The following is a 21,487-nucleotide window of genomic DNA, read 5'->3' as shown; positions in this document are numbered from 1 at the left end:
TCTACGTCGGAAACATAAGAGAACAACTTCATTGCTTCTTGCTTACGGCAACCCTCGACACGAATTCTACCGCTGTTGTAACACAGGGTCAAATATTTGTCCAAAAAGAAACCAACGCTCAAACATCCGGTCCGGTTTTTTTTTTTTTTTTTTTTTTTTTTTTTTTTTTTTTTTTTTTTTTTTTTTTTAAAGACACGGACACGTTCAATGCTTCCAGTGAGCTTTTCACTCTTTGAAGGAAGCACGACACTAGACAACCGACTAGCATGCAACGCCCAGTGGCACAGCCGAAAACTTTTCCTGACAGCTGCGGCGGGAATCGAACCCGCGCTCCTCAGCACGATGTGACTAAGAGCTTGGTGACCCTAGCCACACGACCACAGAGCCGCACGTTTGATTCGATCGAATTTTCATTACCTAGTGTCAAACAGATGTTTGCTCTTTAGTTTATTCCTTGTCAAATATTTATTTGATCCTGTGTACTTAAGGCTAAAGCACAGACAAACAGACGTAACACTGCGAACATGTTTCCATTCAAATCATAGTCACGGAAGCATATTCGCCCAATGCTAAAAGGATTGAGTTTGGCCGACCATCAACTAGGTGGCGGTAGTGGGCAAACGTCAAACTCGAACAAAAACGATGCGAGCGCCACGGGTGGGCAGTTGGCCAACTAAAACTTTTTTAAATAGACTTAAATTGGTGGACGATGGGAATTATCAGAGTGTTACGTCTGTTTGTCTGTGGCTAAAGTGTCTCGAGTATGAGCCTTTGCACGAATTTGCCCTACTACTCATCCCCACAGAAATTTTGAAAACAGCGCGTACAGTAAAAGGGTAAAAGTCAATACAATTGAAAGTGAGTATACGACAAGACCCATTCCATGACGTTATAAGGCTTTCTCTGAAATAAAAAAAACCCAAAACTTTTTGTGCAGTTTAGTTATTATTATTAAGATAGCGCGCTAAGGTTATCTGCTTCAATCATGCTTACACAAATATCGAAATTATTTCATCATCGTGGTTTTTATGCCCGATTTCTAGTTCGTAATCTCCCTAATTCCTTCTAATTTCACGCAAAAACTTCGGTTTAAACTTACGCAATTAATGAACGGCGCCTCTGCTGTGCGCCTGAGCTAGCTTTTTCCGGGCAGCGGCCGCCGCCCTTTCGGCTTCCCTTTCCGCCGGGTGCGCCTGCTTGATGTGATGCCGCATGTGCGAATCGTACATGAAGTCCTTCTCGCAGTAGTTGCACTTGAAGTTGCGTTCCCTCGTGTGCACTACATAGTGGGCCTTCAGTTGATTCACGAAGGTGAACTTCAAATCGCACTGATCGCAGCGGACCTCCTTGAAGTGCAGCCGCACGTGGCTGATGATGGTGTTGATGTATCCGGTGGCAGTCTTTCCGCACAGATTGCACGAGTACATCTTGCTCCCGTCGGCGGCCCGCGCTACGGTGTAGTGGCCTGTCCAGTCCTTTTTCGGCTTGTAGTTGGCATTCTTCTGGTGGACGCGCTTGTGCGTTCTGAGGTTTGCGGCAGTGTAGAATTTCAGCGGGCACAGGTCGCAGCTGTAGTTCTTGTCTTCATTGTGCAGCTTCAGGTGGGAATTGTAGCTGGCAAGCGTGTGGAGAACTTTGTTGCAGATGTTGCACTGATGTCTTTCGGGCTGTGGGCCATGGAACCACTTCACGTGTTCTTGCAGTTTATGCTGCTTGTGGAATACTTTGCCGCATTGGTCACACCTGGGGATAAATAAAAAACCATGCATATTTGAATAATACAACTCTCGCGTTCAGTATCATACGGGCGTATCTACAATGATCGATTTCTCTTCATCGATTTTCTCTTTGGTCAATAGCTCGGCCGCCAAATAATTTCCAGTTATTTTTATTATTCTAAATGCTAGTCCTTGTCGTCCTGCATCGAAAAACATCAAGAGATTATCCGAATACTCAGTGTGTGGATTTTTATCGCGAACCACTGAATGGTCCATGCTCAGCAAGTGATACATTCGCGATTGTAACATTTCATGAACCAACATGCTCGGGAACGCTCCCCGAAATGCTGTTCATTCTCTTGCCCGGTTCGATACGAGAGCGTAATCAAGAGAGAAGATGCTCGATGACGCTAATGAAAGCGATGCATTCGGTAAGAATATTTTATTGCCATAATTCTTTTTTTATTGTGACTACACAACCTGCAACGTCATGAATACAGTAAAATTAAATAGTATTTCACGTTTTTAAAGCGAAAACGCATTAAATACTGATGAAAATAACGATTATTCACAGTTGCCCCAAGCCAACGATGAGCGATCATCGGTAAGTGTTACACTTAGCGATGCCCGCTCATCGCCGCAGCTTGTTTATATCGGAGTATCCTCTTTGTGTTCCTTCGTGAACCATGCGACTCGACGAGAGAACATACACCGCTTGGTAATTGAAACAGAACCAACAGAAGGGAAGAAAAACTGCCGATCGGTTCACTGATCACTTTTTCGTCCAAACACTGCGAATACTGATTGTATTTCCCGAAAAAATCCAAAGAGAAAATCGATGAAGAGAAATCGATCATTGTAGATACGCCTGTATGATACTAAACGCGAGAACTATTACTGAAGGTGGTCCAACGGACATAGCCAGTGTACGCAGAATATGCCACCGCAAGCGAAAAATATGCAACAAAGAAGGCACGGCAACAACGCTTTGTTTTTTCGTTAGCAGATAATGACAAAATCGCTCCCGAGTTTGTTCACAACAAAAACGGTAGGAATATTTGTCTCGATCTATTCACATCGTGATTTTTGCATTGTTTTACAACTGAAACTCAACTCTGAGGTTTGTAAGAGTCTTATTTCGTCCAAATGCTCATGAATTCGATCATGTGGGTCGAAAATTTCAGCAGAAAAGTCGGAATATCAGCACACGCACGGCAAGCGATGTTTGTTTTGTTGCTCTCATTGTCTGCGATTTATTTATTTATTTCGTCAATCATTGTAGACTACAAGCTTAATGTATAAATTTACAGATATTGATACTTATATAGCATTTTATGTGTCATTAGATCTACCATTTAGGACTTTCCTTAGCAGTGGTCTTGACATAGTTAAATCGATTATTTCGCAGTATTTGTTATATGTATTCATTAATGAGTTCATTGGTCCGTTTATTGCATATGAAGTTCGTAGCGATTTGAGCTGAAATATGTTACGTGATCTTAAAGAGCGAAATGGAGCATAAAAATTTAGGCTCGCTAATAAATCTTCCGATTGAGTGCGTTGTGAGATAAGATCGTTTATAAAAGCTATACATGCAATTTCCCTTCTTTTCTTAAGAGTTTCTAAATTGATAAGCAAGCACCGGGACTCATACGACGGAAGAGGATAGGATGCCCATCCTAGTTTTCTTAGAGCAAAGAGTAAAAATTGTTTTTGTACAGATTCAATACGATTTGAATGAACATCTTGATATGGAGACCAAACAACGCTACAATATTCTAGTATTGATCTCACATATGACACATATAGAGTCTTTATTGTGTAAGGATCTTTGAAATGATAGCTGAATCTTTTAATAAAGCCAAGCATACTTTGAGATTTATGAATAACTGAATTGTAATGATCAACAAAGGAAAGCTTAGAGTCTAGTAATACACCTAAATCTCTTACTTTGGTTTGCCTTACCACTTGTTCATTGCCCAGCAAGCAGTTGAAATTGGATGGCTCGCGCTTCCTTGTAAAGGATATTATGTAACACTTTTTGACATTTATATCAAGTAGACTTTTTAGACACCAATTATGAAAAACATCAACCTCGCGTTGAAATTCTACTAAATCTGCCTTGTTCAATATTTCCATATATAACTTCATATCGTCAGCATAAATCAGAACTCTTAGTCGTTTTAAAATGAGAGTTACATCATTAACAAATAAAATGAAAAGTAAAGGCCCTAAATGTGAGCCTTGTGGAACACCAGATGTAGCATTGACGTGATTAGATATCTTTCCTTTAAACTGAACTGACTGTATTCTGTTTGATAAATATGATTCAATCCATGTCAGAAGTTCACTTGAAAATCCCGTGCGTTGTAGTTTGAAAAGCAATAGTTTGATGTCAACCCTATCGAATGCTTTGGTAAAATCAGTGTATAACGCCTCGACATAGTTTCCACGGTCCATAGCAGCAAAAGTGAAATTCACGAACTCAAGCAAATTAGTAGTTGTGGATCTAGATTTAAAGAAGCCATGCTGACTATTTGTAATACCATTTTTGACCTGATTAAATATTTTTTTATTTACAATGGATTCGAATAACTTTGGAATGCATGAGATAATTGCAATTCCACGATAATTTTTGATTTCGGAACGCTTACCGGATTTAAAGATTGGTATTAGAAACGATTGCTTCCATTGCGATGGAAATACACCACTAGCAAGAGAGTTATTGAAAAGCCAAAACAAGGGCTTAACGAAAGAGGTAGCAAGTTTTTTCAAAAGAAAAGGAGGTATTCCATCCGGCCCTGGTCCCTTTGAAGAATCCAACCCTTCTAATGCAGTTAAGATCTCTTGCACTGTGATAGAGCTGACTGAAATATTACTTGTATGTTCTGGCAAATAGTCGAAGTATTCTCGATCGAAAGAATCATTAAATGCGATATAGTTACCTTGAAAAAACTTGGCAAAATTATTGCAGATTTCTTGACTATCACTACTAACAACCTCTTCAAACACCATGCACGACGGAAAGTTATTAGTTTTCATTTTGCTATTGGCAAAACTGAAGAAAGCTTTTGGGTCATTCTTCACGTCATTTTCGATTTTCGTATTGTAACTCTCGTATGCGTTTTTAATTTCAGTATCAAGCAACTCACAAATGTTTATATATTTCTCTAGATTCTCCGCGGAACGATTTCTTTTATAAGCTTTGTGCATTTTTTGTTTTCGGTTTCTTAACTTTTTTATGTCTCTCGTGAACCAAACGGGGTTTTTAGAGTTGTTCGTCATCTTTTTACGTTTCGTCGGGACTATTTCAACCAATATGGCGAATAACTTTTCGTTAAATATGTTCACACTACAACTCATATTCATATTGTTTTTTAATAAAGTTTGCCAATCCGTTTCATTGAGTTTGTTTTGAATGCTATTGAAGTCACAATTTTTAAAATCGAAAACTAATTCAAATCCGCAGTCAATTGGTCGTGTGGAGACAGGATGATTCAACAATGAATATTCTATAGCGATATGGTGTTTCTCATTTTTCCATAAGGGATAAAGGGCTTTGTCTACATGAAAGTTCTCTGTGCAGCTGGTGAATAATAGATCTAAGTAAACATTAAGTTCGTTACACACGTGATTAACTTGATTTAATCCAAGTAGACTGGTTTTGTCAAAAATGAGCTGCAATGTTTCGTTATCACCGATGATAGGAAGCAACAATGATTCATTATCTACATCGACCTTGAAATCAACTGAATTTTGATTGAAATCTCCATATATATGAATATGATTTTCAGGATTCATGTCATTTGCAACTACGTCTAAAGTATTGAAAAACTTCTCATATGAAGGCATTTTTGCATGTTGTGGTGGGAAATACACTGATACAAATATATGAGTCTCGTTACCAAGGCGAACCTTAACCCAAACGTCATCAAATTCTTTATATTTGTTTGTTTCGATTAAATCAGCATCCAACTTAGTATTGACAGCAACGACTACTCCGCCACCAGATTTTTTATCACACCAAGCCAAGTTGCGATCACTTCTGTACACATTATATAAATTTCCAAACACTTCCTCACTTTTTATACTATCTGTCCAGCTTGTTTCGGTGCCTAATATTACATTGTACATGCAAGAATTAACTTTCTTATGTATTTCATTTATTTTATTGGCACCATGCATCCGGTTAAAATTTTGACAGTAAATTAATGTTTCGCTTAAAGTATTTTGATTTACTGGAACATCACGAATGACACTATCATTAAATACCTCTTCACACTCACGTTGTGAAGTCGTCAAGTCCTGTACAGCATCGGGAACCAGAGAAATGTTGTCATGTTTTTCCTCCAAAGGGTACGTCAATTCCGATGAAAATACGTGTGTCTACACGTACACGCTTCGCAAGATCCTGGTTGATTTCCTTCAGCTACGATGTGGTGTGAGTTTTTAGGGCCATCCGGATTCAGCGTTTCTCGTTTTTCAAATCGTATCGTCGGACGATAGTCAAGCGGTGGACGGGAAAATTGATGTTTTGCCGCCGCTAGAAGCTCCCGGTCGGGTGGAAGGTAATTTGAGTCTCTGTGATTCATAACAGAGTTGTCATGATCGTACCTCCGACTTCCAAAGACCGTGCGAGGAAGGTCAGTGTTGGACCTGCTATCATATCGGCTTACATTTACCGGTCGGCGATTAATGGTATGGCAGTTTTTAAAGTTGCTGCTGGAACTCGATGGCATGCAATCGGTTTCACTATGGGGATTGCGAGTAGGTGTGGAGCGATTTGTATTATTCGGTTTGTTATGTCGGCGTGCTTGTTTTTTGCGTTTTCTGGCCCTTTCCGCTTGCTTTTGCTGACTTAAGCGGTGCGACGCACGTCGGTCATAGTCAGTCCAGTCAACTTTCCACACATCTTTTGACCCTAATTTGCGCCAACCGGAATTGGGCTTTATCACAGTGTCAGTATTTTTGGCATCAGAAATTTTACATCGGTCTAGATCAGCAGCTTCAACTCCTTGTTGTGCCAATTCTTGCAAAAGGCTAGTGGGAGAAGCCTCTTCTGTAAATCGCGCGTTATTAATATTTGTCTCCAGGCAATTAACCGCATTTGCCACTGACTTCATTTCATTCAAAATATCATTACCGACAGTATTGGCTAATGATTGTAGCTCTGACAAAGCATCAAGTGCTAGATTTGGCTGACTGGTGTTGTGTTCATTACAATGGGCAGCCATGTCAATAGTTAGACTGCTCAATGTCTGAACTTCGTTACAGATCTTTTTTAAATCATCACATAGATCTTTAGTTAAAGCCTCCACAAAATCTTCAATGTGCTTTTTTGTTGATTTCATGGATATATCAAACAATCCAGTTAAATGGTTTTTAACTGTCGTCAATCCATCGAGTTTGCTTGCCGGGCTATTTTCAACAACGCGTGTTAATGCCGATACAGCATTCACCAAGCTTTTCGATGTACTGTTGTTTATAGCGGTCACCGACTCCTTGAGCTGCAATTCAACGTTATCAAATAGTTCGCCCATTGCACTTAATTTCTTAAGATCTGCAGCTATCCGAAGATTGGAGTCAGTTTGAGCGTTAATTGATTCAATCAGCTGCTGCTGCTGATGGAGCACCTTGCGGGTGTCAATACCAGTTTTTAAATTGTGCTGGCACTCGGCACAAAGGGGAACCATGTAAGACAAAATATAACTCTCTTGATGCCGCTGCACTCCTATGCAAGCAGCGTGATAACTTTTAAAACAAAACTCGCACTTCCAAAGGAAACGGTCGTCGCTGATACTGCACGCTTTTACACTACACTGCATTTTAACGGACGCGCGCGACGTTTGCGAATAAAAAAAAATGTAATTAATTATGGAGCGCTTAAAAATGCGACTGCCCCCGATGACCGATAGAACTGAACCTCCGACATGCGTTTGTTGCGGAGCGCCTTTGTTATTAACATGCACCGCTTAGGACAAAGCGTTTGTTTTTTGGCGTGATCCGTTTTTCGTACCCTGGACATAGCGCTAAGGACGTGCACTTATAACACTTCATAACACTTCACAGTGATATTTCTGATTCGTTGCTATTAGTTGGATCGATTAACATCGTTGATTTGATTTGTCTTTATTTAAGAGACTTTCAACCCTCAGCATCAAGCCGTATTGAGGACGCTTTGTTGACGTTTACATCCACAATAAATGTTAGTTGGGTTGGCTCTGTTAACATCGTAATCCGCTAAAATGCCAATGAGTATGAAGAAAGTCGTTAAGTGAAGTACGAACATGGCGACCGTGACAAGAAGTACGATTTTTGGTTAGATATGAAAAAGGCGTTGAAAGTTATAGATAGTATAACAAGTTTTACCAAATGGTTTTCATTAGCAGTGATGTTATCGTTGTTCGAGAGGGTAAACCCAGAAATTACATAATTGAGCAAGCAGGCGTTACTTACCTTACGTCCTGCTTGTGGTTACGCATATGGCTCTTCAGTGCTGCAACGGATTTGCATATCTTGCCGCACTGCTGGCACGGCGAAGGGCACGGAGCGCCCTCGCCCAAGTGGTACAACCGAACGTGTTCGTCCCGTCCGTGGTAATCACCGTAACGTCGATCGCAGTATTCACACTTGATCGGCTGAGAGTGCATTCTCCGGTGGGAATTCAGTGCCCGAACATCGCGCAGCACAATCGGTTCCGTAATACATTCCGTGCACGTTTGCGGTACCAGACCCGAGTGGGCTGCGGCCAAGTGATCCGCCAGGGCTTTGGAGGTACCCAGCGAGTCACTCTTGCAGATGTAACATTTGAAGTCCGGCTTCGAGTTGGCTCGTTTTTGGCCGTTGGGAGCGCTTCCATCGCAGTCACTGTCATCATCGGAACTTGAATCCGATTCTTCTTCTTCCTTCACTTCAGGAATTGCGTGGTTTTGGCTCACAGGTGGAACCAAAGCGGGTACGTACTGTTGAGTTGGCTGGGTTGTAATACAAGGATTGACGCTGTTCACCGGAACTTCTTTGAATATTAATCCGGAGTTCCTGAAATGTTGATAATAAAGAGTTCGTTAGAATTTATATGTTCATTCTTTATATGGTCGCACAAAGGTTGATAGACACAATCGGTAGGAATTGAAAATAACTTAATAAAATCAGTGAGTACATCTAGTCGAGGATACAAAAGCACAAAAATCGACAGCTATGCTCTGGGATACCACTTTGTAGGCGGCATTCAAAATGGTGATCGCACTGAAGCTCTCACATTCATAATGGTAGTCTCATTCTTTCTCTCCAATCCTCCGGTAGCTATTCGGTTTCTCAGATCCTGACAATCCACCGATGCAGACAGGTGACCAACTTTTGTGGGCCCACCTTGATGAATTCAGCTACGATATCATCTTTACCAGCTGCTTTGTTGGATTTGAGCTGATGATTGGCACCCTTAGCTTCCCTCCGTATGGGGGTGGATTAGTTCCGTCCTCTGCTGCATCGACTAAGTCTTTTCTTCCGTTGTCTTGATGTCCCGTCTGCTCACCATTCAGGTGCGGATATGCTGTTTCTGCTTGCAGTTGTATAGTTACACGTTCTGCCAGGTGCCATGCTGCAACATTGTTGCCTATTCTTTTTCAAAATCGCTCTGCACTCCTTGTCGAACCATTCGCTCCGTCGACCCCGTTCCACATACCCGATGATGCTTTTGGCTGTGTCGCTGATGACTGCGCTTTCACTGTTCTCCAGCAGCCCATGAAAGGTACCATCGAGGTCACCCACGTCTGGTAACCTTGCCTCGTGATTATGCGTGTAGAGCCGACATAGTGGTTTCTGCTTTTAGTGGTGTTGCGTGTATGTACACGTTGCATCACACGAACACTACCTGAGTTACTGGTTGAAAATAGTAAACAAAAATCAGCTGTTCCCGGCAAAACCAAATGGGCATATTTTCAACCAGTAGATTTGCATTAGTGTTCGTGACGCCGCGCTGCGAAACCACTATTCAATTGCTTGAGGTTGAACAGTGGCGGTTGCCATTGATTACGTTACGTAGTTTTGAGCGCAGTTTGACCATCACCAGATGGGGGTCAGTGCCGATGTTAGCGCCACGGTGGGACCTAACATCCATATTGTCGGAGAAAGTGCCGTCCATCGATAGGAACGTGGTCGATTTGTGATTCCGCGTGCTGTGGTGATCTTCAGGTGTAACGATAAGGGAAGCTGTGTTGGTAGAAGGTGCGACATATGGCCATATTTTTGGAGGCGGTGAAATCGATGAGCCGTAGGCCGTTCTACCTAGTTCGTGTGCGCTAAACTTTTCGTCGGTCTGATTTTTTCTTCCTGGCCCACCTGAGCGTTCATAATGATCTTGACGTCGTGGCTGGGCGGTGGTCGTTCTATAGACTAATTTCGTCTTAGGGCCGATTTTTTGTATCTCGGCTTAACTGGTAAGCCAGGCTTACCCATTAGTATGGGACACGCTTGTATGGGAAAAAATAATCCTCGCTCCAGTCGACTTTTTAGATCTCATTTAGGTCCAATATGAACTGTACAAAATTTCAGCGCAATCAGTGAAACTATAATTTAGCGCAAGCGGTACTAAGTTTTCATAGGATTTACTATGGGAAAAGTTACACTTTCAAACAAAAAAATCCCAGAGGTCGCCCTTTGTCTCCTTAATTCAAATCGATCAACGCTTCTTGTAGAATAATCATTTATGAAACTTTCCTTCGAAGACCGCAAAACGATTGGATGCTTGTGGAAAAAGTTATTGATTTATTACTGATTAGTGATCCAACGAACGGCTTTTTGTTTTGTTTTATCAGCAGCACTGCTGCTGCCGTTGTTGCATGGGGTGGCGGGAGGCATCACCACCCCCGAAAACAGCAGCAGCCTAGGCAGCAGCTACAGTGCTGCTAATAAAGCAAAACAAAAAGCCGTTCGTTGGATCACTAATCGGTAATAAATCAATAACTTTTTCCACAAGCATCCAATTCTTTTGCGGTCTTCGAAGGAAAGTTTCATAAATGATTTTTCTACAAGAAGCGTTGATCGATTTGAATTAAGGAGATAAGGGACGACATCTGGATTTTTTTATTTGAAAGCAGAGGCGCCTCGTCCACATGTTCGACCTGTTCTTGGAACGGGTATAGGCTGAGAATAAAACTCGTAAAATAATCTTTAACCGTTATTTTTTTTTTTTTACTTGTTCGTTTATTTGGAAGGCTCGGGCGCCATATGGGCATAACTGAGCCGAAATCTTTTGTTTTTACAATGAATTTACATTTTACAATTTATTACTGCCTTAAAACTATGTTAGTTAGGGAAGCCGAAGTACTCGCGGCTGTTTCGAGGTTAAGGATTGAAAAAAAAAATTAAATTGGGAAGGAGGGATTTATGGGTTTAAAACTAAATTATTTGCTAACTTATACTAAAACATTGATGGGACAAATTGTCCATATCTGTAACGGAACCAAAAAGAAAAGACTTTATCGGTAGAAAACGACAAGAAGAGGACAAACGGAAGGGGGGTGACGACAGACAGGGGCGAACAACAAAACCAAAAGGCGGACAACGAAAACAAGGAACGTACTACATCAAACTCTGACATCAACACGTTTCAAAAACTGATAAATCAGGTTCATGTATTCCAAATCAAGTCCTGCCAACACTTCTCTAACGGGTTTCTGTTGTTTTCCTCGGACCCGGAGAATTTCATGCAGCTCAGATCTGACCTCATGATACTCATTGCATCCCCACACGACATGTTCGATATCCTGGTAAGCCACACCACAGACACAGAGATTGCTTTCTGAGAGCCCAATACGGAAGGTGTGTGCGTTCAACAAATAGTGGTTGGACATCAACCGACACATCACACGAATGAAATCGCGGCCTAAATCCAACCCTTTGAACCATGGCTTCTTCGACACCTGTGGAATGATGGAGTGCAACCATCTACCCATCTCTCCATCTCTCCATTTGTGTTGCCAGCTGATCAAGGTCTCCTGACGGGCCAATGCAAAAAATTCGTGGAAGGCGATTTGACGCTCGTAAATATCGCCTTCGCTAGCGCCCGGGATTGAACAATGTGAAGGGACCCAAGCTATGGTGATGATGTATGAGCGTTTGGACAAAGCACTCAAGACTTGGCGTATTTCTTTCAGGAAGTACGCTGAGTGCTTCATCGGTTTCATTGACCGAACAGCCTCCAGAGAGCTTAGACTGTCGGTAAAAATGAAGTAGTGCTCAGGTGGAAGAGTGCGAATGTACTCTAAGGTGTAGTATATAGCCGCGAGCTCAGCAATGTATACCGAACATGGCTTTTGAAGCATGAAGGTGGCGCTATGAAATTCGTTGTAGACACCGAATCCAGTGGAATCATCGGTTTTCGAACCGTCTGTGAAGAACTGTCTGTCCCCGCTAACATGCCCGAACTTACTTGCAAAAATTTGTGGAATACCTATGGAACGAAAAGATTCCGGTATACCGGTGATCTCATCCTTCATAGAGATATCAAAATCCACAGAGGAGCTGTCGAAGTCTGAGAAGTTGTCACGATTGGTGTTAACCGGAGATGGGCTTACCTCCAGCGTCATGCACCAGTAGTACACACTCATAAAACGAGTTTGGGGATTCTGTTCGAGCAGCTTTTCGAAGTTTTCTATGACTAACGGATTCAGAACCTCGCATCGGATGAGGAACCGGAACGACAACTCCGCAAAGCGGTCTGTCAGAGGCTGTACACCAGCAAGTACCTCTAAACTCATTGTGTGAGTCGAGTTCATGCAACCTAACGCGATCCGAAGGCAACGGTACTGAACCCGTTGAAGCTTCAGCAAGTGTGTTTTCGCCGCGGATTGAAAACAGAAGCTACCGTATTCTAAAACCGATAGAATGGTTGTTTGGTACAGCCTGATCAGATCTTCCGGGTGTGCTCCCCACCATGTTCCGGTAATAGTTCGCATAAAGTTGATTCGTTTTTGGCATTTCTGTATCAGATACACAATGTGCTTCCCCCAGGTGCATTTGGAATCGAACCAGACGCCGAGGTATTGTGAAGACATGCTATGAGCACAGACAAACAGACGTAACACTCTGATAATTCTCATCGTACACCGATTTAACGGTCTTTTTCAAAATTTGATAGTTGGCCAACTGCCCAACTGTGGCGCTCGTATAGTTTTTGTTTGAGTTTGACGTTTGCTCACTACCGCCACCTAGTTGGTGGTCGGCCAAACTTAGTCCTTTTAGCATTGGGCGAATATTTTTCCGTGACTGATTTGAATCGAAAAATGTTCGAAGTGTTACGTCTGTTTGTCTGTGCTATGAGTGATTGTCTTACCCATCAGAACGAGCGGAAACTTAGCCGGTTTGTGTTTTTTAGAAAAGACAACCATCTCAGTTTTCTCCGGAGAGAACTCGATACCCAGCTTGAGAGCCCAAGTAGACAAATTGTCCAAAGTATCCTGTAGTGGTCCTTGCAGATCGACTGCTATTGATCCCGTTACAGAAACAACACAGTCATCCGCAAGCTGCCTTAACGTGCAGTTTTCCATGAGACATTCATCTATGTCTCTAACATAAAAGTTGTAAAGAAGGGGGCTTAGACATGAACCCTGGGGGAGGCCCATGTAGCTAATTCGTGAAACTGTCAAGTCGCCATGAGCGAAACTCATCTGCTTCTCAAACAGCAAATTATACAAAAAATTGTTCAGAATTGGTGAAAGGCCACTTTCGTGTAGTTTGTCGGAAAGAACATCGACACAAACTGAATCAAAAGCCCCCTTAATATCCAAAAACACTGAGCCCATTTGCTGCTTTTGAGCAAAGGCAAGCTGAATTTCTGAAGAAAGCAACGCAAGACAGTCGTTCGTCCCTTTGCCTCTGCGGAAACCGAACTGTGTATCTGACAACATGCCATTCGATTCAACCCATTTGTCCAGTCGAAAGAGAACCATCTTCTCCAACAGCTTCCGTAGACAAGACAACATCGCATTGGACGGTACGAATTATGATCCGACGCGGGTTTCCCGGGTTTTTGAACAGCTATCACCCTCACTTGTCTCCAGTCATCCGGAACGATGTTGTTATCCATGAACTGATTGAACAAGTTCAACAAGCGCCTCTTAGCGACGTCGGGGAGGTTTTTAAGCAAGTTGAACTTGATTCGATCCATTCCTGGAGCGGAATTGTTACATGAAAGAAGAGCAAGTGAGAATTCAATCATTGAAAACGGCCTATCCATGTCGTCCCTATCGTCGGAAACATCACGAATTATTCGCTCCACGGGCACGGAATCTGGACAAACTTTTTTTGCGAACTTGAGGATCCATCGAGGAGAGCTTTCTCGATCCTCGTTGACCGACGACGCGTTACGCATTCTTCTACCGACGTTCCAAAGAGTTCTCATCGATGTCTCGCGCGACAAACCCTCGACGAACCGACGCCAGTAACCGCTTTTCTTCGCCTTGATCAAGTTCTTGAACTTGCTTTCAAGGGAAGCGAACCGCTTGAAGTTTTCGACCGAACTGCGTTTCCGAAACTCTTTGAACGCCGCGGATTTCTCGCGATAGATTTCTGTACACTCACTATCCCACCACGGATTCGGGGGTTTCCTACGAACCGACGGACCTGGCACTGGTCGACGTTGTGCCTGAAGCGCGCTACTGAGGATCAGCTCGGACAGAAACCGATACTCTTCCCGCGGTGGAAGGACTTCTACCGATTGCTCACCGTCGATAATTGCTTCTGCGTACTTCTCCCAGTCAATGTGCTTGGTGAGATCGTAGGCGATGTCGATAGATGGAGGTTGATGTGACCCATTGGAAATAGAAACAACAATCGGCAGATGATCACTACCATGAGGATCCTGGATAACCTTCCATGAACACTCCAGCGATAGTGAGCTCGAACAGATTGAGAGGTCTAATCGGCTGTTTCTAGGACTGCCATCTTGAGCTGGAGGTGCCACTCGTGTAACTTCTCCGGTATTCAAAATTGTCATGTTGAAGTCGTCGCAAAGGTCATATATCAAAGTTGAACGGCTGTCATCGTACAGTTCCCCCCAGCCTGTACCATGGGAGTTGAAATCTCCCATGAGCAGCCGAGGCTCGGGCATAGCCGAGCAGATGTGGGCGAGATCCCTGCGAGATATTGCAGTTCTCGGTGGAAGATATATGGAGGCAACACTGAGGGTTTTACCTCGGATAGTCACCTCACATGCGACGGCTTCAATGTTTGTCATCGGATGAAAATCGACTCTGTAAAATGAGTGCTGCTTCTTAATCCCTAGAAGCACCCCTCCGTACGAGTCGGATCGATCAAGGCGAATGATATTATAATCGGGAAAAGGTAAGGTTACATCAGGTGTCAGCCATGTTTCGGATAGTGCAAAAACATCGCATTGTAAATTGTTAACTAAAAATTTAAAAACGTCTAATTTCGGTGTAATACTACGACAGTTCCAGTGTAGAGCCGAAATCGTATCTTCGACCTCGGTGGTTAAATTAGCCATCGAAAGATACGATTGTCGCAAGGAGGGGCATTTTAGAAGCCAACTGCTTCAAAAGAGGCGTCACACAAGGAAGAAGTCCTTTTACAATGTTCTTCACGGAATCTGAAGCATTGAAGAAGCTGAGGATGATGTCTATGATGCCAGAGAGCGTAAACAATGGCGCACCCTGAGGTTGCTCCTGGTGCTCCGAATGCTGTCTTTCCGGTTGAGAATTCGAAAAACGTGGGACATCTGGGATTTTAGATGTTCCCGGGAGTGATGGAAAGTCTCGTTCGTCCTGGATTTTGAATCCCGGAGGGGAACGTTTTGTGACTTTCTTACCACTCTTGAAATTTGTCATGGTGGGTTGGGGGTCGCTGCTAGGCAGATTCCGAGGTTTTTTGGTGGGTCTCTGGAGCCTCATCCGTTTCCTCGTTTTTAATCGTTATGTGTCCGACAAACTTTTTGCTTTTTTCTTTACCGTGCTTTTCAAATGGGCGCTGGGTACCCGGGTACCCTGTCGGCCACATAAGGGTTAAGTAGATATACCAAAAGAATAAACTAATTTAAAAATCCCACCGCACATACCCCATAACAACTTGCACACATGGCGCAAACATCATTCCCGGTTTATGAAGAACGAAAGACGACCAATGAGAGTATATTACTATTAGACTATATTACTATTACTATTACTATTACTATTAGATTCTCATTGAAAGACGACTCCAAGACATCCACCGGCAGAAACCATATAATAAGAGCATGCGAGAGCCAGCCTTGCACAGCTCTCTCTTGCTCGACTCTTCGAAACTACATGCCACCGGTTCCCCGATTCATGCGAACGATGGATGCTGTTCCCAAACCAACACATTTCTCACTTTTTTGCCTCCGAATGGCAGTGTTCATTCGAATTCATTTCACTTTACTCTGTCGCTCATGCGTTCCCTACTCGTCTAGAACCAGCAGCAGCGTTGTCAACGTTTCTTTCCATTTTTCACTTCCCGCCTGCTTCTCACGCGTACACGCACGCTAAGCGCAATCGACTAAAGTCTTTAAAATCATGTTGAAAATTTACAGTTTTAGAGTGCTATGTTGTATCGTTGTTGGGAATTAAAGGATTATTTTATGCAATTCAGTATCATAATTTATAGTTTATATAACTTATTTTGGTATCATAATGGCCAATTTTTCCGCACTGGTTCATTATGCAACTGAAATGGGTTGCATTATGAAAAAATCATTGCATAAAATTTTGTATGGAACTTGTTGCAAAACTCGATTTTTTCAGCACTCTTCGTATTTATCCAACTCGGCAAGCCTCGTTGGATAAATGTACGACTCGTGCTGAAAAAAATAACTTTTTGCAACTCGTTACATAAATAACTATACCAGTATCTTAAAAAAATGGAATAACGAACATTTTAAATACTTTGCCAAATATGGTTCTAAAATGTGTGTAAATGATTGTTAGCATGTTGCTCGGTATACTCCATTGCACGGTGACGTCATCAAGAAATCGATCTCTTTCTCTCCTACGGGAATTTAGAACACCTGTCAAATTTGACGGGTATTGGTCCTGTTGTTTTCAAACTCTCTGAAAGAGAGAAAGAGATAGGTTTTCGCCGTGAGGTGGTCTATACACTTTAGAGAAAAAAGCGATGGATACCAAAGGCACACAGCTAAACGCAAAGAGCTTCTTCAGTGGAAAGTTTACATGTGTGTAGCAAAACCAGAAATGAATGAAAGCTTGGCTTGGCTGTGGCTTCTCGGTTTGTCGTTCTACGTAGGCTGAGAACAACTTGCGCAGCTAGAGCACATTTTGGCATACCCAATGTCGTGCGCGCTTGTTATGCATTACATCCAGCGTGGATGAAGCTGGGGTGCCGAATGTGCTCTAGCTCGTTGGCAACGGTTTCCAAATTTTAACTTCGAGGCCATGATACGAGCTAAAACAATTTATGGAGGTGGAAATTTCGAACATTTGTGGAAAAGCATGTTGTACATGGTTGAAAAAAAAAATAAGTATCGTCGGTGTGCGAAGAACGTTAGAAAATGACTTCCACCGAAAATGGATTTTCTATGTCTATGTCTAAGTCTATGTGAGATACCAAACTTCGGAAGTCGCTCTAAGGCGCATCTGAATGCGAATCGTATCATTATTTGTGATGAATATTCGGAAGATATTTTTCAGAAAATGGTTAACAAACAAGAAGATAAAAATCAGCTTATGTTAAAAATCACAATACAAAAACAAAACAAAAAACAGCAAGCTTAGTATCAAATAACTCTAATGTGTTTTTATTTAGTAAAATAGTAATCTGTAGAACAGGTCAGTCTGCTAGTCACGAGACGCCTCTGTTTGAAAGTGTAACTTTTCCCATAGTAAATCCTATGAAAACTTTGAACCGCTTGCGCTAAATTATAGTTTCACCGATTACGCTGAAATTTTGCACAGTTCACATGGGACCTAAATGGAATCAAAAAAGTCGACTGGAGCGAGAATTTGATGTTTGTCCCATACCCATACAGTTATACCTGGCTTAACGCTTAAGGCGAAACTGGATCCATTTCCTCACTTTTTGGTTTTTGATTTTTTATTAAATAACGAAGCGATATTTTCAAAATCGGTTTTCGTGCACATGTAGAGTATGGATCAGGGTATCTTCTGATTTTTTTACGCGAGAGAAAATGTTTTTTTTTTGTTTTTGCAGAAACCATTTTTGATCAAAATTTCACAAAAAAATGGTTTCTGGAAAAACGAAAAATATTTTCTGCAGCGTAAAAAAATCAGAAGATACCCTGATCCATACTCTACATGTGCACGAAAACCGATTTTAAAAATATTGCTTCGTTATTTAATAAAAAATCAAAAACCAAAAAAATGAGGAAATGCTTTCAGTTTCGCCTTAAGCCAGGGTGAAGAAATCGCCCCTTAGAGACAACACCTTGACGATTCACCAGATGGTCACTACCACCGGAATCAAACTTAAAAATAATAAAGCTCTTTCTTGGCTTTGGATGTGCCTACTGGCGTAGCCACGGGGGGTAGGTGTTTAGGGTTAAAGCTTTGCGACAAAAAAATTTTCGCCTGCGCCGCTATTTTCAAACTATCAATACAATGGCTCATTATTGTTTACAAAATGTAAGTGTCAAATCAAAAAAGGTATCATTGACCATTGAAAACCCCTCCCAGAGACAAATTTCTGACTACGCTACTGGATCTGCCATAAAGACGACACTAGGGTAACGGTTGAATTTTGGACCCCTAGAGGACATTAATTTGAATTTAAGCTAAAATCAAACAGATTCAGAGGATGTTACACATAATGATGATGTTGGTATGACCGTAAAAGCCTCCACTGTTCATCAGAAATACCCACAAGGTCATTTCTGGCTGAAGATTTGCTAAAAATAACAAATTTTTGAAGCATCAGTTTTCACTATTTTGGACACCCCAATGTAATTTGGACCCTCTTAAGTATATATTTTGGACACCCGGTGTTTAAACCCGCTTGAAACTATTTTCGAAGAATCTGCCACTTGGATATGCTGGATCACATCCTAATTACTTGATTGACAAAGGCTGATTAGACGAACTTTTCGAATTTAATGCGCTAGAATGATAAACGTTTTTGTTTACATCTGCAAGTTTCCCCACCACCACTTTCTCTTTTTGTAAACATGCCGCGACACTCGCACGGATGACGAAATCAACAAAACATAATTTGAAGGCAAATAATGATGTTTCCAGTGAGGAAATAATTGCTGCTCGTGCAGAACAATCTAATTTAGCAAATGATTCTAAAATTTTTCGTCATCTCTTCATTAAATCTGTGTAAGTTATGATAATACGACCCAGGGGGTCCAAAATATATGGGGGTCCAAATTATATTGGTTACCCTAATTCTCGTATCTGCATTTGCGGTTGTGACCAAGCTGGTAAACGGTAGCATCTTTGGAGAACTAGCTCGGTAAATAGATCGAACGAGGACAAGACGGACACTCTGTCGAATCAAAATGCATATACAGGGGGTGGCCAAAATGTTTGGGATAGGCAACTTTTTTTTCTCTCAAAAAAAAATAGTTCAACAAGCTGTAACTTTTCATAGAGTGCATCAGAAATTCTCATTTTATGACTGTTTATCGACCTATTATATGTGTATCATTGGTACAAATTTGAGCTCGATTGGTTAATATTTCGCGAAGCTAGAACCGTTCTCGTAAAACACTATTTTTTAGACAACTAATTTTTGACAACTAATATGACAGTTCATATCTCGGAGACCAGTAAACCGAATTGAATGAAATTTTGAGCGATCATCAGCAATATTTTAATGCTCAAAAATTCTTCAAAACATAGGTACTTTTCAAACGTTGAAAAAAGTTATGATGATTTGATATTTCCATCCATATAGAGGAAAATGAGTCAAATTTATAATATCGCACAAAAAATACTAAATAATGTGTTCTTCCTTTAATCTAAATGAGCTCTAATATATCCTTGAATATATCTTATTATAGATAACTTGGGAACATAAGTAGAAAATCTTTGAATATAAAAAAATTAATGACATAGATTAAAAAAAAAATATTTTTTCGAGAAAGATCCAAAAAGTGTCAATCCATCATAACTTTTTTTAGCGTTTGAAGAGTACTTATGTTTTGAAGAATTTGCAAGCATTAATATATTGTTGATAATCGCTCAAAATTTCATTCAATTCGGTTTATTGGTCTTTGAGATATGACAGTTCAAAAATTAGTTGTCTAAAAATAGTGTTTTACGAGAACGGTTCTAGCACAAACAGACGTATCACTTGGAACAAAATGCGATAAAAATCATCGTCACGAAGACATAATCGTCTAATGTTAATTAAGCTGTGGTTCGCAAACCCACTGAGTAGATGGCGGTAGTTAGCAAACGTCAAACAGGAGTAAAAACGATGCGAGTGCCATGAGCGAGCGATTTGCGAACTACATAATATTTTAATAATCCGTTAAAAAGGGAAACGATGGGAAGTGAGTAGAGTGAGACGTCAGTTTGTCTGTGGTTCTAGCTTCGCGAAAGATTAACCAATCGAGCTCAAATTTGTACCAATGATGCACATATAATAGGTCGATGAACAGTCAAAATTTGAGAATTTATGAAGCACTCTATGAAAAGTTACAGCATGTTGAACTTTTGTGTGAGAGAAAAAAAAGTTGCCTATCCCAAACATTTTGACCACCCCCTGTATACGCAATATAGCTGCAAAATTTGGGCAAGTTGATGCAGCAACATCAACTCGTATCCCAATGGACCCCTGTTACCCCAAATAACAGCAAAAAGAGGAGGAATCTATGCCACGTGCTTCAGGTATCAGGTATCATAAGGGTAAAGAGAGCCTATAGCTCATTGGAGGTAGCTTGTGGCGTCATGCGACTTTCAATATGACATTGAAAGGCACGACATCGAAAGCATTCTCAATATTCAAGAAATAACCCAAGCACAGATGTGTTAATCGACAATGCGTTTAAAGCATTTCACAAAGAACGAGGTAACCAGATGAATCTGGAACCCATTCCTTCTTTATACAACGCACGCGCCCTTTCGAGATAAAACTATGAAATAATTTCACGCCATGAAAATACCCAATAGAAAACTACAAGAGTTCAAAACATGTTTGAAATACTCAAATTTCTCTGGAGAAAAATAAGACAAAACCACATTTGCTCCTGGAGATTTGAAGTAAGCAGCGCTTTTTAGTGCCCACTAAATCGATTCTATAGCTACAATCCTTGGGGCAGAAGCTAGGTAATTGTAGCTATACAAAAGACTGGTTTATCCGAATATATTTTTAAGTTGAACAGATCAGAGTTCCATTCAGGAATACCTCTTGCGGTCCACACTGACCGCAGAGGACAAGCTTCTTTCAAAGCAATAATTATGGTATACCACAATGGAGGACGTTGTAGTAACAAAACCACAATGCAACTCTCTTGGAGTAGCAATGGAAGCGAGTTATCCATAAAATGTGGTCGCAACCAATTAGTACAGGTTCCCTAGTTTGTTGAGCAGGGACGCCTGAATACGCAAAGTTTGCGAAGGAACACTCAAAAGTGCAAAGAAGGTCAAATGGGGACTCCTCATTTGACACATGCCAATCAGTCAACTCATGCAGAGTTGGGTTAGGTACAATTCTATGTTTAAGTTATCCATGTACTGTTGTACTACTTAAATATTTCATTTCCATCAAACTGATGCATCTCAAATTAATGTTTGAGCTACTTAAGATGATATAATCAT

At 41.3% G+C, this 21,487-nt stretch overlaps 1 protein-coding gene across 1 annotated transcript in view; it reads right to left on the bottom strand.

The window, feature by feature from the left end:
- Nucleotides 1-926: 926 nt before the first annotated feature.
- The window catches only part of LOC109400125 (zinc finger protein 665), a 29,963-nt gene continuing 9,402 nt past the window's right edge, over nucleotides 927-21,487 (bottom strand). The window contains exons 2-3 of the mRNA XM_062846222.1: nucleotides 8,175-8,756; nucleotides 927-1,743 (exon numbers count right to left, since the gene is read on the bottom strand). Coding sequence (XP_062702206.1) covers nucleotides 1,104-1,743; nucleotides 8,175-8,756 — 1,222 coding nt within the window. The 3' untranslated portion in view covers nucleotides 927-1,103. The remainder of the gene's footprint in view (nucleotides 1,744-8,174; nucleotides 8,757-21,487) is intronic.

The sequence above is a fragment of the Aedes albopictus genome, chromosome 1 (assembly GCF_035046485.1).
Source record: "Aedes albopictus strain Foshan chromosome 1, AalbF5, whole genome shotgun sequence".
NCBI lineage: Eukaryota > Metazoa > Arthropoda > Insecta > Diptera > Culicidae > Aedes > Aedes albopictus.
The sequence above is the reverse complement of the archived record's forward strand: the minus strand, read 5'-3'. Positions and strand labels throughout refer to the sequence as shown.